Source organism: Myxine glutinosa, chromosome 5, assembly GCF_964187855.1.
Source record: "Myxine glutinosa chromosome 5, kmMyxGlut1.1, whole genome shotgun sequence".
NCBI classification, from domain to species: Eukaryota; Metazoa; Chordata; class Myxini; order Myxiniformes; family Myxinidae; genus Myxine; species Myxine glutinosa.
The window spans coordinates 18,582,499-18,596,424 of NC_136265.1; the positions used below are offsets into that span (position 1 = coordinate 18,582,499).

Sequence of the window (13,926 nt, forward strand, 5' to 3'; positions counted from 1 at the left end):
ATCAGCCTGCTTCCAATTATCAGCAAAGTCATGGAATCCATCAATGCTTCGGATATCAAATCCTTCCTCTTCTCCAATGGCTTGATCTCTGATCATCAATTTGGTTTCAGACCAGGTCATTCTACTCTGGACATGTTGCTTCTGCTGTCTCAACAAAGGATGGAGGTCCTCAATGCCAAACAGGAAATCAGAGTTGTCTCACTTGACATATCACGTGCCTTCGATACGGTCTTGCACCCAGCTCTGCTCACCAAACTCTCCTCCGATGGTATCCATGGAAACTCCACTCATGGCTTGCAGACTTCCTCTCTGGTCGAAGGCAACGTGTGGCCCTGAATGGATTTCTCTCATCTTCCCTTCCTGTTATGGCTGGAGTTCCCCAAGGTAGTGTTCTGGGCCCTGTGCTATTTCTGGTCTTCATCAATGATCTCTCCGACTCTCTGGAAAATCCTCTCTATCTCTTTGCTGATGACTCCACTATCTGCCGCTCCATTCCTCATCCCTCAGATCGGCAGTCTGCAGCCTCCTCACTCTCTGCAGACCTGGAAAAAAATCACAGACTGGTCAAACAAGTGGAACATGTCTTTCAATCCTGACAAATCTCACACTCTTACAATGTCTCTCCGAAACGACCGACTGGAAAACCCTCCCATCTACTTTCTCAACAATCCTCTCCAAGAAGTTCTGTCGCTCAAGCTTTTGGGTCTCACTATCTGCCATGATCTTTCTTGGGAAAACCACATTTCCAAGCTTGCCTCCAAAGCCAGTCGCCGACTGGGCATCCTCCGTCGTGCGATGTTCTTCCTTGGCACACCTGAGCTCCTCACCACATACAAGGCTTTCATCCGCAGCTCAATGGAATACTGTTCCCCCCTCTGGGCTGGTGCTCCTGCCTCACACCTAGCTCGGCTTCACGCTGTTGAAACCACAGCGTTCAGAATCATTGGAATCTCCCGCGATGAAGTTAACTCCAAGGGCCTTTCACTCACTCACCGCAGGCAGGTTGGTGGTCTTTCTGTCTTTTGCCGACTCCTCTCCGGCCTTGCTCCCCCAGCTCTCTCTGTGGTCTGTCCCCCAAATATTCCTTCAGGTCGCACAAGATCTGCCTGCAACCATCTTATGGTAAAACTGCCAAAATCTAGGCTCTCTGCTCACCTTCACTCCTTCATTTCCCTTTTCTCCCGCCTCTGGAACAAACTCCCCCACTCCCTTCATCCCACTCCTCCCTCCAGGTCTTTAAAACAGCTGTTCACCACCATCTCTTATCTTCCCCCATCCAAAACCTTGATCTTTTCTACCCCCGCTAATTCACCCCAGATATATATATATATATATATATTTTTTTTTTTGGGGAAATTCCAACTTCTTTCCTGGAAGTCCTTGCAGTGTTCATATGTTTTATACCTTTCCCACCTCCCCCAAAGCCCTCCCCCTCCCACATTTCTCCCGTTGTCCCTGCTCTCAAATGTGTCCTTCCCCCTCTCTCCCCCATCTTGTCTACCGCTCCCCTTATTTTTTTGTGTTTTATGTGTCGGTTTGACTTTTTGTGTGATTAATGTTAGCTCTTTCACGAGCCTCGATCTTGTATACCAACAAAAAAAAAAAAAAAAAAAAAAAACTTCTAGAAGTTACCAATAATATTGTCCAGGCCATTTTAGGATTACTGTGTGGAATAAGCTAAGATTTATTAATTGTTTCAGCTTTTTTTGTTTTGTTCCTCTGCAAAGCAAAGAAATACATTTGTGGATACCAAATGATTTTTTAATTTCAACAATTTTCTGGGAGAAATGGTGCATTATTTGAAAAAAATGCAAGGGTGCCAATATTTTTGGCCATTACTGTATATAGGTACATATGCAGTACCCATGTTTTTGCTTCATATATGTAACCTGACTCATTTCTATTTTTGGGGGCGATCGAGGCAGCGGTTTGTTGCCTATACACCGTGCAAATGAAGGGGATGTGACAGAAAAACGTGTTGCATGCTTGGAAGACGATTTCCTGTAGGGCGGGTACTCTGCTGTGATATTAATGATCATAAAGATAATAACATGACCCCTCTGGGCACTCCCAAGGGTGTGGGGAGGGAGTGTTTCTCTTGAGTATGACTTGTGAGAAAACATTGTCACCATTTTGTTCAGCATTCCAAGCTGAGATTCAGCAAGCTGCCTTAAGGAGGGGAAATATTTACCATAAATTGCCAAAAAATATTCACAACATTCATAAATGGAGACTGGTTTTCTCTTATTTTGCAGATTAATATGAGAAAATGATGTGAATCCCAGATGTAATCCATGGCAAAAGAAGCACAGATTTGTTACCTGACATTCCCCCATTTTTAATCACATGGTGTTGCCAAGCAGACATTGGCAGAAAGTGAGTGTGGGGGGCAATTAGCTGAATTAGGGTGAGGCTTGCACTGACATCACATTAATTTTATTTTGGCACACTTGTACTTGGCATATATTGTAGAGGTAGGCGAGCTCCCTTTGCAGGGTTAAGCTGTCTAGTCTATGTTCAAATTCCGACCCAGCCATAAATGGTCGTCCTGGTGTTTGGCGTACCTGGATGTATGTACGATCCCTCTGATGCATGTTGAGCTGGGTGTCCCATCTGCTAGCATTAGGTGATGGAGGTGAAAGATCCCAGTCCCATGGTGTTCGTACTACTGTATATCCAGCAATGATCAGTGACGTCCACCATGTTCTTCTTTTTTTTTTAGTATTTAATCTTTATATGATTAAAACAGTTTGAAAGTTATCCGAACTATAATTTACGGACTGGTGTGTGTTTGTTTGTTTGTTTGTTGTACTACTCCTCCTACAGTTCTGGCCCGATTACATCCAGACTTGCTACATAGGATCAGCATGACCCCGATTAGTGTATAGGGGTGTTTTTACCTTTCGGTGGTCATAGGGGGACGAGAGGGAGGATGCAAATTCTGTATGTAAATGTGTATCGTGTAGCGCCACCTGCAGGTGGGAAAGGGTATTACAAGTCCGGCCCTTTACAGTATGTACAGTATTTCTACCCTCACATTTTCCAGGGCAACTAGGTGTTTTTAATTACAAGCAATCGCATCGGCGGAGTTTAGGGGCGGCAAGGGGGGGGGGGCAATGCCCCCACCTTCATTTTTTCCCATAGTTTACAATTGAGATAAAAACATCCCATATTTAAACGTGAGTAACAAAGCGAAACAGAACCCAAGTGCGTGGATTTCTTCCTCCAGCCACTGAAGATATCGCGGTATTTGCATAGAGTGACGTGATTGGCTGCATCCTTTTTCAAATCAGATTAACGGTTATATCTGCATTCTGCAGTCCATGAGACGGAGCTGAACGGCGAATGTTCATATAAAACTTATGCTATTCAAGTTTTAATTTGGAGTAGAATAATTTTATTTACCTTATCTAAAGAAAAGCTAAAATGGACATTAGGAAGCTTTTACGGCGTAGCCCATAGGGCAAAGCCATCTGAGAACAGTGTTTGTCCATCTGTATGTATGCATGTATGTCCCCTCAAATGTATACCAATCAGAGCTGAGGATATGGTCACATGACAGGGTGATGCGATTACGTCTGATGTCAATACGGCGGTACGGCGGCTGACTCTCCACACTCCGCCATTTTGATTTATATGCCGTTCATGACGAACATATTGTCGAACCTGTCATATATCACAATCGCCATGCTCTACCTTTACGTTTTTCATTCAGTGTGAAACACAAACAAACCGATTGTTAGAATGACCATCAAATAACGAAAGCATCGGCGTTACGTCTCTTCCAACAAAACGGTATGTGTAGGCCTTAGGCTTCATGCCTCATCTTTGGGCCGTTTTGGACAAATAATGCCCAGGTTTCTTAATACAGTAGTGTATCGTTTAAGTAGTATCTTAATACAGTAGTGTATCGTTTAAGTAGTATCTTAATACAGTAGTGTATTGTTTAAGTAGTATCTTAATGCAGTTGTCTATTGTTTCAGTAGTATCGTTTTCGTAATAATAATAATATAGTAAATATGACCATAACACTTTAATCCCAATGTCGTGAATACAAAGTTGATGGATTGAAGCGGTGTATGGTTCATGAATCGATGATAAGTGGTGTATGGTAGCTACGAGCAACCGCGGAAGTAAGGAATTCGCCTCGGTTTTTTGATAGCATGTTATTAACCCAATCATTGTGGGGTATATAGATTACAGTAGATCTTCCCTCAGTTCTGTAAGTAAAACGTACCTCACCGATGTCAGGATTCCTCCAAATTTCTTTGTTTAATGTTATTAGCAGCATTAGCGACTGGTTAAAAAGCTAATCATGTGTGTTTGTGGTTTATAATATTTTACAAGCCCACCCACCGGATGATTCACAACAGAATATTACAAGTGCACCACAGGCCCAGCTACCGCCGCATACCTCGCCTCGCGACGCCGTATCATTGCAAGTAGAGCAAGACGACCTCGAACCTTTTGAAGCAGTGAGTACACGTTCTCCCAGCACACATTCTACTGAAGATGATGCGAGAAGCGTAAATGTTACAGATCTCAGAGAAAAAAAGCATTGAACCTAATCAACCGCATCTGAATGATTTCCCAAAGAGAATATTTGGAAAAATATTCCAAATTTTCCCTTGGGGTGAATATTCTGTTCAAAAAGATGCCGCGTTCTGCTCTCCCTGTCGTCACTTCCACTCAGAAAAAGTCCATGCTGAGCATTCATGGATCAAAAATGGCGTGCAGGAATGGAAGAAGATCTCGGAAAAATTGCCGACACATGCCGTCTCCCAGATTCAATTGAAATGTATGGAAAAGTGGCAATGCTTTAAATAAAGCTTGGAAATAGGATCGACAGCAGCGAAGCTTTCGGAAAGTCATAAAAGCACCGTTGAGATGAAACAGAGATTGATTACCTTGCAAAGGTTTGTGACATTGTCAAGTTACCTTCAAAGCTTGGCCTTCCATTTTGTGGGCACAATGAGGGAAAGGAACCGAAATTGAAAGGGAATTTCCTTGAATTTTGTGATTTCTTTACAAAGTATGACGAAACTTTTAATAAAATGCATTCTAGTTATTTTAATTGCACAAGCCCTGAATTTCAAAACGAAGTGCTACGATCTGTGCAGATTTGGTTCTCAAATAAATTGTACAGGAAGTGAATAAGAGCGGGTTTTTTGCTATAATGCCAGATGAGGCCTGATTGTTTAAGATGGAGCAGCTTTCAGTTTGTATCAGATATACAGAACTGAAGAACTGAGTGGCGTGCTGATGAGGAGGGGAGTGTCGTTGAAGCTGAAGGGAAAGGTGTATGCTGCATGTGTGAGAAGTGTTATGATTTATGGGAGCGAGACATGGGTAATGAACGTAGAGCAGCAACGAAGGCTGGAAAGGGTGGAAATGCGAATGGTTCGGTGGATGTGCGGAGTATCGTTGAGAGAGAGGAAGACAAATGATGAATTGCAAAAGATGATGGGAATAGAGCCTGTGATTGATGCTGTGAAGAGGAACAGGTTGAGATGGTTTGGTCATGTATTGAGGAAGGATGAAAGTGACTGGTTGAGAAGAGTGATGGAAATGAATGTAGAAGGAAGTAGAGGACGGGGAAGACGGAGAAAGACTTGGCTAAAGATGGTGGAAGAAGAAATGCGGGCAAGGGGGTTAACAAGGAGAGATGCAGAAAATAGGGCAAAATGGAGAAGATTGTCATGGGGTCCGCAAGGCTAACCCCCGCTCCAGCAGGGAAAATGGCCTTAAAATGCATGTTGTGTTGTTGTTGTATACAGAAAACCTCGAGATCAGAGAAATATTCCTGTGCTTTGTCAATTGCTCATCTTCGCGAAATGCGGAAGGCATTTATACTGCCATAAAGAAAGCTTCAGAGACAAATGGATTGCAGAATACGCTGATAGTTGCCCAATCTTACGATGGTGCTGCGGTCATGTCAGGCCACGTGACTGGGGTTCAGCAGCGAATGAAAGATGACCATCCGTTTGCAATATATGTACGTTGCATCGCACACAGACTCAACCTCGTCCTTGTGGATTGCTGTAAAGTGAGTCGTGGTGCCGTGGCCTTTCTAGATGTAGTTGAGAAATTGTATTCAGTGTTTGCGGATCCAACCAACCATCAGGTGTTTATCGACATGCAGACAGATTTGGGTCTAAAGCAAAAAGAGATTGTGCAGCTCGGTGATACACGTTGGGCATGTAAGTGGAGAAGTTTGTCTGCAGTAAAAAAAATGCATTACACTGACATAGTGAGGCGTCTCGGAGATCTAAGTGAACAAGGTGAAAAGTGGTCGGTGGAAGCAAACGGCCTTTTTCATCTCATGACCGGAGTTTCATTCATTGCCTCCTCGATTATCTTTCACGACATTTTGAAAGTTATTCATGTCGCTCACGAAGGACCTCACAGCATCGACACCACAGTTGCAAAAGCTGCCTCTATCATAGGGAACCTTAAAGTGTACTTTGAAAAACTCAGAAGTGAAGAAAGCTGGAATGACATGTGGAAAGAAATTACAGAATTCTGTAAAGACCATGACATTTAAGTACCAGACGAAGACAAACATCACTCGCCAAAAAGAAAAAGAGCAGTGAAACTCTCGGCAGCTTGTACGGATTTCTTTGTCCCAACAACTTTGGGTCAAAGAGAACATCTAGAAGAGGCAACAAATACACCTGAAACACCCGCGACTGCAACCCAACCTAAAAAAAACCAGGTGGCATCAGCAGTTGTACATACCTGTTTTGTATGCTGTAACTGCAGAGTTAGAGAGACGATTCTCAAAAGAATCGATGGAAATTGCTGAAGCATGTGACTCGGTGTTAAGGTGTCACAAAACTTGCATCATCTACATCCATTCTTGCAGAAATATGCAGACCCACTCAAAATAAATCTTCAGCTTGCAGCTGCAGAAATGGACCTTTTTATCAGTACGGAATCTGTTGCTACCCTTCAGAGACTTCAAAAAGTATTGTCTCAGAGAATGTACCCAAACTATTACAAACTCATTCAGTTAGCTCTCACACCGCCAGTCGGGCCTGCCACGCCGGAACGAAGCTTTTCTGCAATGAGGCGGATTCAAAACTGGTTGCGCTCAACCATGGAAGAGGAAAGATTTTCTTCATTGGCTCTCCTTCATATAGAAGGCGATTTAACTGCGAAGCTGATTCCAGAGGACATTGTGGATGTTTACACGAACTGAAGGGAAAGACGGTTGCACCTACATTTGTCATTAACCCAAGTGTGCATGGAAAAAAAATGTAGACTACAAGGCCATGCTAAAGCCAGCGATGCAAATAATAAATAATTCTAAAGACATTTATTTGCAGACAAAAATATCAAATACAAAAAACAATAAATGATGTGGCATGTCCTCCAAACACTAAAAAAAAAGGTCCTTTACTGGAAGCATTTCACACACACAACATGGCTGTGCTCCTTGCAAACATGTTCTGCGCACTTATCGCAAATCGTTCTGCTTTTACGATCTTTGCGGTGGACCCTGGTCTTGGCCACATGTGGACCCTGGTCTTGGCCACATGTGGACCCTACTTGTTGGCTTACACCAAAAAATGTCCATTGCATCACATATGATGATCCTTGGAAGCTGCGTAGTACCTTCCGCCCCTGTTTTGCATGTGGAGCAACAGCAACTCTAGCACAAGTCCTCTGAGGACCAAACGTCACTTGTATGTAACACCTTGGTGAAATTTGGGATTCTTTGCTGTGAACAGAATATACTATGCATCCAGACAAGCCACATCTACAACATTGTAGCACGTGGCCATAGTCCACCAATGTCGTGGATTCCCAATCCCCTTTCAGTTCTGGAATAAGCACCTCAACTCGGACACTGTACAAGGGGTTTATTGAGGGATAAGGATAACATGCATGGTAGATAGATATGAGCACAGAAGCTAGTAGAACCTTTTGGTCCTCGCACAGCCAGCAACCAACAACATCTCAAGGAATCACAATTTGTGTTCTGCTTCATATATTTTTCTTCAAAGGACAAGGAACTCAAAACATTTCCCCAGTTTCCCAAGCTGGGCTTCAGAGAAAGGCAAGGGCAGGTGGGGAGCTGCTCATGAGGAAAGAATGTTGACGCAAGGTCAAACAAAGATTTTGTCAACAGCTTTTCAAAACCAAACAGTCAGACGCTGGGGAGCCAAATGGGTCATATTGCCCCCCCGCCCCCCCCCATTAGCCTGAGATTCGAATGAAATCCCTTACACATACAGGGTTGCCGTTTGCGGGAGTAGTTGCGAACCATTAGGTCCATGCAATGGACACCCCCTTTTGTGTAGTTGTAGTAGATGACCATCTCAGGTCTTTTTTTTGCGCCTTTCGACGTCGACTTTGTCATGGTGCATTGTCCTCAAAAAAATGAAAAGCACACGAAGATAAACCTTGTAATAATGAGAATAAAAAGAAACTTACTTTTGTCAAAGGGAGAAACATGGTGGTAAATGATTTAAAAATAGAAAAATACCAAGAAATAAATCACAAGATAATGTCGATGAATAAGGATGAAGCAAAGGTTTGTACAACGTTTGTACAAAAGGCAAAAGATGCACCTCACAGATCACTTGAGGTTTTCATTGTGAGAAAATAAAAATCATGTGAAGTAAAAAGAAAATACCTATTTTCGTCAAAGAAATCGAATCTCTGATCCGATTTGGAAGATCGTAAAATAAACATGAAGTTGGGAAAAAAAAACTCGAGAAGTACATGAGAAAACAAGATCTTGAAAGCACACAGAAGATTTCAAAACAACTTGAATAAATGACAAATGACTCAGGACATTCCCCCGGAGACGATGAACCTTGAACACGATGTGTGTTGTGCAAATTACGAAGGGTACAAAGCAAAATTCAACCAATGGTCCATTGGACCCGAGCCATGCATTCTAGGGATTGCGTTTTTATTAAATAAATTTAAAAAAAACCACCTTTAGAGGCCATTTTTCCCCGCAAAGCGGGGGTTGGCCTTTTTCGGGAACCGTGGTTGTTGTTGTTTTTTGGTCCCCTTTTTGAAGCAATGTTTTACGGCCGGATGCCCTTCCTGACGCCAACCCTTTTTGCCGCCTTTAACGACAAACAGGGAATTACCAGTGAACTGGTACTCAAATTTACTGGTACACAAGACTTTACATTAAATGTAAAGAAATAATTCCCGTTAAAACTGAACTGAATAAAAAAAAATTATACCGGACGAAATGTTGTAAAATTTTGACACATGAAAGGGCATGCAAATAGATATCGAAATAAAAAATGTTATTGCCTCCCAAATAGAGAAGTCAAACTACGCCTATAAGCAGTAGGTAGGCATGTTTTTGCTTCATACATGTAACCCGGGTTTTTTTTCTTTTTCTTCGGAGCGATTGAGAAAGCTGTTAGTTGCCTATACACCTCCCAAATGAAGGTATGCATCAGAAAAAAAACAACTTGTTGCATGCTTAGAACTAGAACGGTACTCAGTAGAGAGCATATCTCCACCTGGTTGGCCATATCACTCAATGGTGAAGAATCACTTAAAAAATAAAATACTTCTCATATCCATATTCAGATCTTCACCAAAATCGAATCTATTTGTTCTTGTCACACACCCAACCGGTCCAAGTTTCGTCCAAATCCATCCATAACTTTTTGAGATATCCTGCTATGTATCGTTTTTGGCCCTATCTCCCAATGGTGAAGATTCACTTCAAAAATTAAATAAATCTCATATCCGAATCCATAATTCAGATCTTCACCAAAATCGAATCGATTCTTCCTTGTCACACACATAACCTGTCCAAGAAGTTTCGTCCAAATCCGTCCATACCTTTTTGAGATATGTATCGTTCGTTGAATCGTTTTAGGCCTAGCCGGAAAAAATCGTTTCGAAAAAATTCTAGTAACCGGATCCGAATCCGGATATTCACCAAAATCTAATCATTTCGTCCTTGTCGCGTACTCTACATCTCTGCCAAATTTCGTCTGAATCCGTCCACAACTTTTTGAGATATTTTGTTCACAGACAAACAGACAGGGATGAAAACATAACCTCCATCCACCTTTTGTGGCGGAGGTAACAAGGTCGCCCGTAGGGCGCATACTCTTCTCGTGTATGATAAAAGTCAATCCCCTGATAATAACATCCGTGATCAGATTTTCTCACTGATGATGTCATTGGTGCGCAAGACAGGTCTTGCGTGATGACGTCATATGTTATATGCTGGAATATAATTTATTTGCCTTCTATTTCATGACGGATATAAATTGGCATGAAGCGAGTGTTGTATGTTGCAGAAATGTTTTTTTTTTAAACTATGTAATTTTAACTCTTTCGTCATTACCTAATCGCAATATCGTTGAACATTTTAATGCCGGACACCGTTTGAGATCCACAAAGTGTGTTCAACTCGCAAACTCATCATTTACAAGTCCCTTGACTCGTGCATCACGTGGTTCGAGAGGATGAGCATGCTCGCCATTCTGCTCAACTGTGTGACGCTTGGGATGTTCCAGCCATGCAGTGAGGTCCGATGCCAACTACATCGCTGCATCATTCTGAAGGTAAATACTGGGTCTTCATTTGGTCTGCTTAAACGGTCCTGCATACGGATTGGTTCTTTCATCTTATCGCTTTTCATTGTTGCTCTACATCCCCTCTAATATTGCTACTACATCTTCCTTCTAACTTCCTTATTATCCACTTCTTACTCTTATTCTCTGTTTGTTCTGCTTCTTTACTTATACAGGACATTATCCATATATATACTAAAGTAGACGTAGTTTTCTGACCGTCTGTTTCCCTTTTTCCACCTATTGGTTGGACAGCTGGCCTGACTCCACGCACAATGACGTCATTAGTAGGAAGGCTGACTCCACCCACAACGCCGTCATTAGTAGGAAGGCTGACTCCACCCACCTGCATTTTGATTTTAATGCAGATCTGGCCGAACACATCGTCGAATGTGGCATATTCACAATCGCCATGTCCTACACCTTTGCATTGCTAAAACATAAACTTCTGGGAGCATGCGAGGCGGTGCTACGTTGCCTATACACCGCCCAACAAAGTGTAGGTATTCAGTTCCATGGTTCCTTGCTATAGTCAGGTTCACTATGTCAATAAATTATATTTCGTTCAAAATCATGGTAGATTAGCAAACCTATACATTTTTGGAAAGGTTATAGCATAAGGAAACTAAAAATCAATGTTTACATTTGGAGAGATACCTGTATGGCGGCCATTTTGGATTTTCAAAATGGCCACTGTAAAATACATATTTTGTTCTATTTCTGCCTCTAATTACCCTAAAAACTTTAAAAAATATACTAAACCTATATTTTCAGGGACAAGGAATCCAATGAAAGTATCAAATTAGTGCTATGGGGAATGGTAAGACACGAATCAAAGGGTTTGAATTGCAAAATACCGTCTTTATATTCGCGATAAGTTGCATAATCAAATACATGTTATCATTTTGTACAGGCAGTTAATAACATCAAAATGTGTCACAATAATTCATATCACCAAACATACACAGGCAGTCAGCAAAATCATATATACACATGCAGTCAGTATAACTTCACATCTACACAGGCAGTCAATGACAAAATATACACAGGCAGTCAATGGCATCAAACATACACGATTACAGAATATGCCATTTAGAGTTCGTCATCACTGTCCTGTGTGTCGTATCCGACAATATAGTCCGCATCGTTTTCACAGTCCGTTCCACACAAGCAAAGGTCGGTCAAATTGATTGGCAAATCGAATTGGTCGAATGGTCGATCGAATCGAATTCGATGAATCGAATCGAATCGATCGAATGGTCGAATGGTCGATCGAAGCGATTGGTCGAATGGAATTGGTCGAATGGTCGAATTGGTCGAATCGAATCGATTGGTCGAATGGTCGAATTGGTCGAATGGTCGATCGAATCGATTGGTCGAATGGTCGAATGGTCGAATTGGTCGAATGGAACTGGTCGATTGGTCGAATTGGTCGAATCGAATTGGTCGGAATTGGCAAATGTAAACATTGATTTTCAGATTTTCCATGTAATAACGTTTCCAAAAATGTATAGGTTTGCTAATGTACCATGATTTTGAACGAAAAAACATAGTGAACCTGACTACTAGTCCATACTATAAGAGAGCTGTGTGTGTATGTATACCTGTCGCCATTTTTCTCAGGCATGGCCAAATGGATCTTCATCAAACTCATTGTTTCATTCAGTGAGTGCCGAGGAGTGTTTTCGGCAAAAAAAAAAGTTGAAAAAAAAAAAGCTTTTCTCTTTTTTTTGCAATGTTTTTTTTGGAAATTTAGAAAAAATAAGTTGCCTTTTTATGGATTATTTTTTCTTTTAATCGCTCCATTGTGGGTTTAGGGAAGTGTGTAGGGGCCCCGTTCTTTAGTGGGTGTAGGGAAGTGTTTTAGGCCCCCACAAATAAATAGACCGGACAACGTCAGGTACCCCTGCTAGTACATTATAAAGGAGAGGACATGGTAGAGATATTTAAGATAATGAAGGGTATATACAAAATAAGTGCAGAATAGTTCTTCAGCGGAATAGACAGTGAAAGGATCAGGGCCAAAGCGTAAGAGTAAAGAAGAGGAGAGCTAAGGTGGTAGTAAAGCATCGGTCTTTCAATCATAGTAGTTAATGCATGGAATTGTCTCCCTGGAAGGGTAGTGGCAGCAGAAACAGTAAAAAAAAGTTTAAATTTGAATTAGATAGGTACCTAGATGTACTGAAGATAAAATAGTATAGGGTAACTGGCAGGACTGGTAGGTACTTTGAGTACGGACATCTGTGCGGAGTATGACGTCTGTGAGAGGGTCTTGTCTAGGGTGGAGTTGGTGATATATTTTTTCCCCCTAAAATCGCCGTCAATGTTTGCTTACCAAGCCCTCGACTCTACACTTCCTTTTCAGTCGTTCGATGACTTCATCTTCATCTTCTTTGCTGTGGAGATGGTATTGAAGATGGTCGCACTTGGTGTGTTTGGCAACCGCTGCTTTTTCGGGGACACCTGGAATCGCCTGGACTTCTTCATCGTGATGGCGGGGTAAGTGGACACCCACTTTTGGATGTTAAATATCTGATTCCAAATACCTTTAAACTATAGAACGAGTAAATGTTAAGAACATTTCCACATTACACAATATCATGATGTCTACAGTCTTGGTTTTCTGTCATTAACACCGAGTTCATCTGGTCTAGTGCATCCTTGTTGCCAAAAAACATCCATTTGGATCTTCTTCTTCTTCTTTTAAATGCAGCACAAAGGCCGTGTGATAACATCAATGCCTGAGGACGTAGCTGACCCATTGGTGCAGCGCCCCCTGTAGGTTAGGGAAGGAATTGTAATTTGTTCAGGGTGCCGGCAATTGCTCGGCCACTCCAAGAAGGACACCATGGGATCCTAAAAGTCCAGCAACTAATTCCGGCAGATGGAGCGCCCAGTTTAAGTTTATACCTTGGTGAGGATTCATGCCCAGGCTAGATAGTTGAGGTGAGTGTGCGTACCCTTACGACATCCTGCCAAACCTTATCCCTTTGGATAAACTTCTGTTCGGCCATTCTAAACATACCGCCCTCCTTAACACCACAGTAGCATCTCATGCAAAGTGTAATGTATATGATATACCTGTCGGAGTGCTGGGGGTGGGAGGTTTTGCCTCCCCTTCCATATTTGATAGGTTTAAGCCCATTCAGCCCCGATCTAATGTCCCCCACATCAGGAACTCAATTTGAACACCCGGCGAGTTTAGTCGTCACCCAGTATCGAGAGAGTTCTTTTTTACCTCCGCCACCGAAGGTGGATGAAGCTTATGTTTTCACTCCCGTGTGTTTGTTTGTCTCTGTCTGTTTGTTTGTGAACAGGAACAGGTCTGCGGGACGATTCTTCACCATTGGGAGATAGG

General features: G+C 42.2%; 2 protein-coding genes across 2 annotated transcripts in view; both read left to right on the top strand.

The window, feature by feature from the left end:
• Positions 1-13,926, top strand: part of LOC144892212 (uncharacterized) — a 623,022-nt gene that overhangs the window by 41,706 nt on the left and 567,390 nt on the right. The window lies entirely within an intron of this gene.
• The window catches only part of LOC137428722 (voltage-dependent T-type calcium channel subunit alpha-1H-like), a 231,558-nt gene continuing 228,079 nt past the window's right edge, over positions 10,448-13,926 (top strand). The window contains exons 1-2 of the mRNA XM_078777047.1: positions 10,448-10,559; positions 12,934-13,067. Of these exons, the coding sequence (XP_078633173.1) occupies positions 10,461-10,559; positions 12,934-13,067 (233 nt within the window). The 5' untranslated portion in view covers positions 10,448-10,460. The remainder of the gene's footprint in view (positions 10,560-12,933; positions 13,068-13,926) is intronic.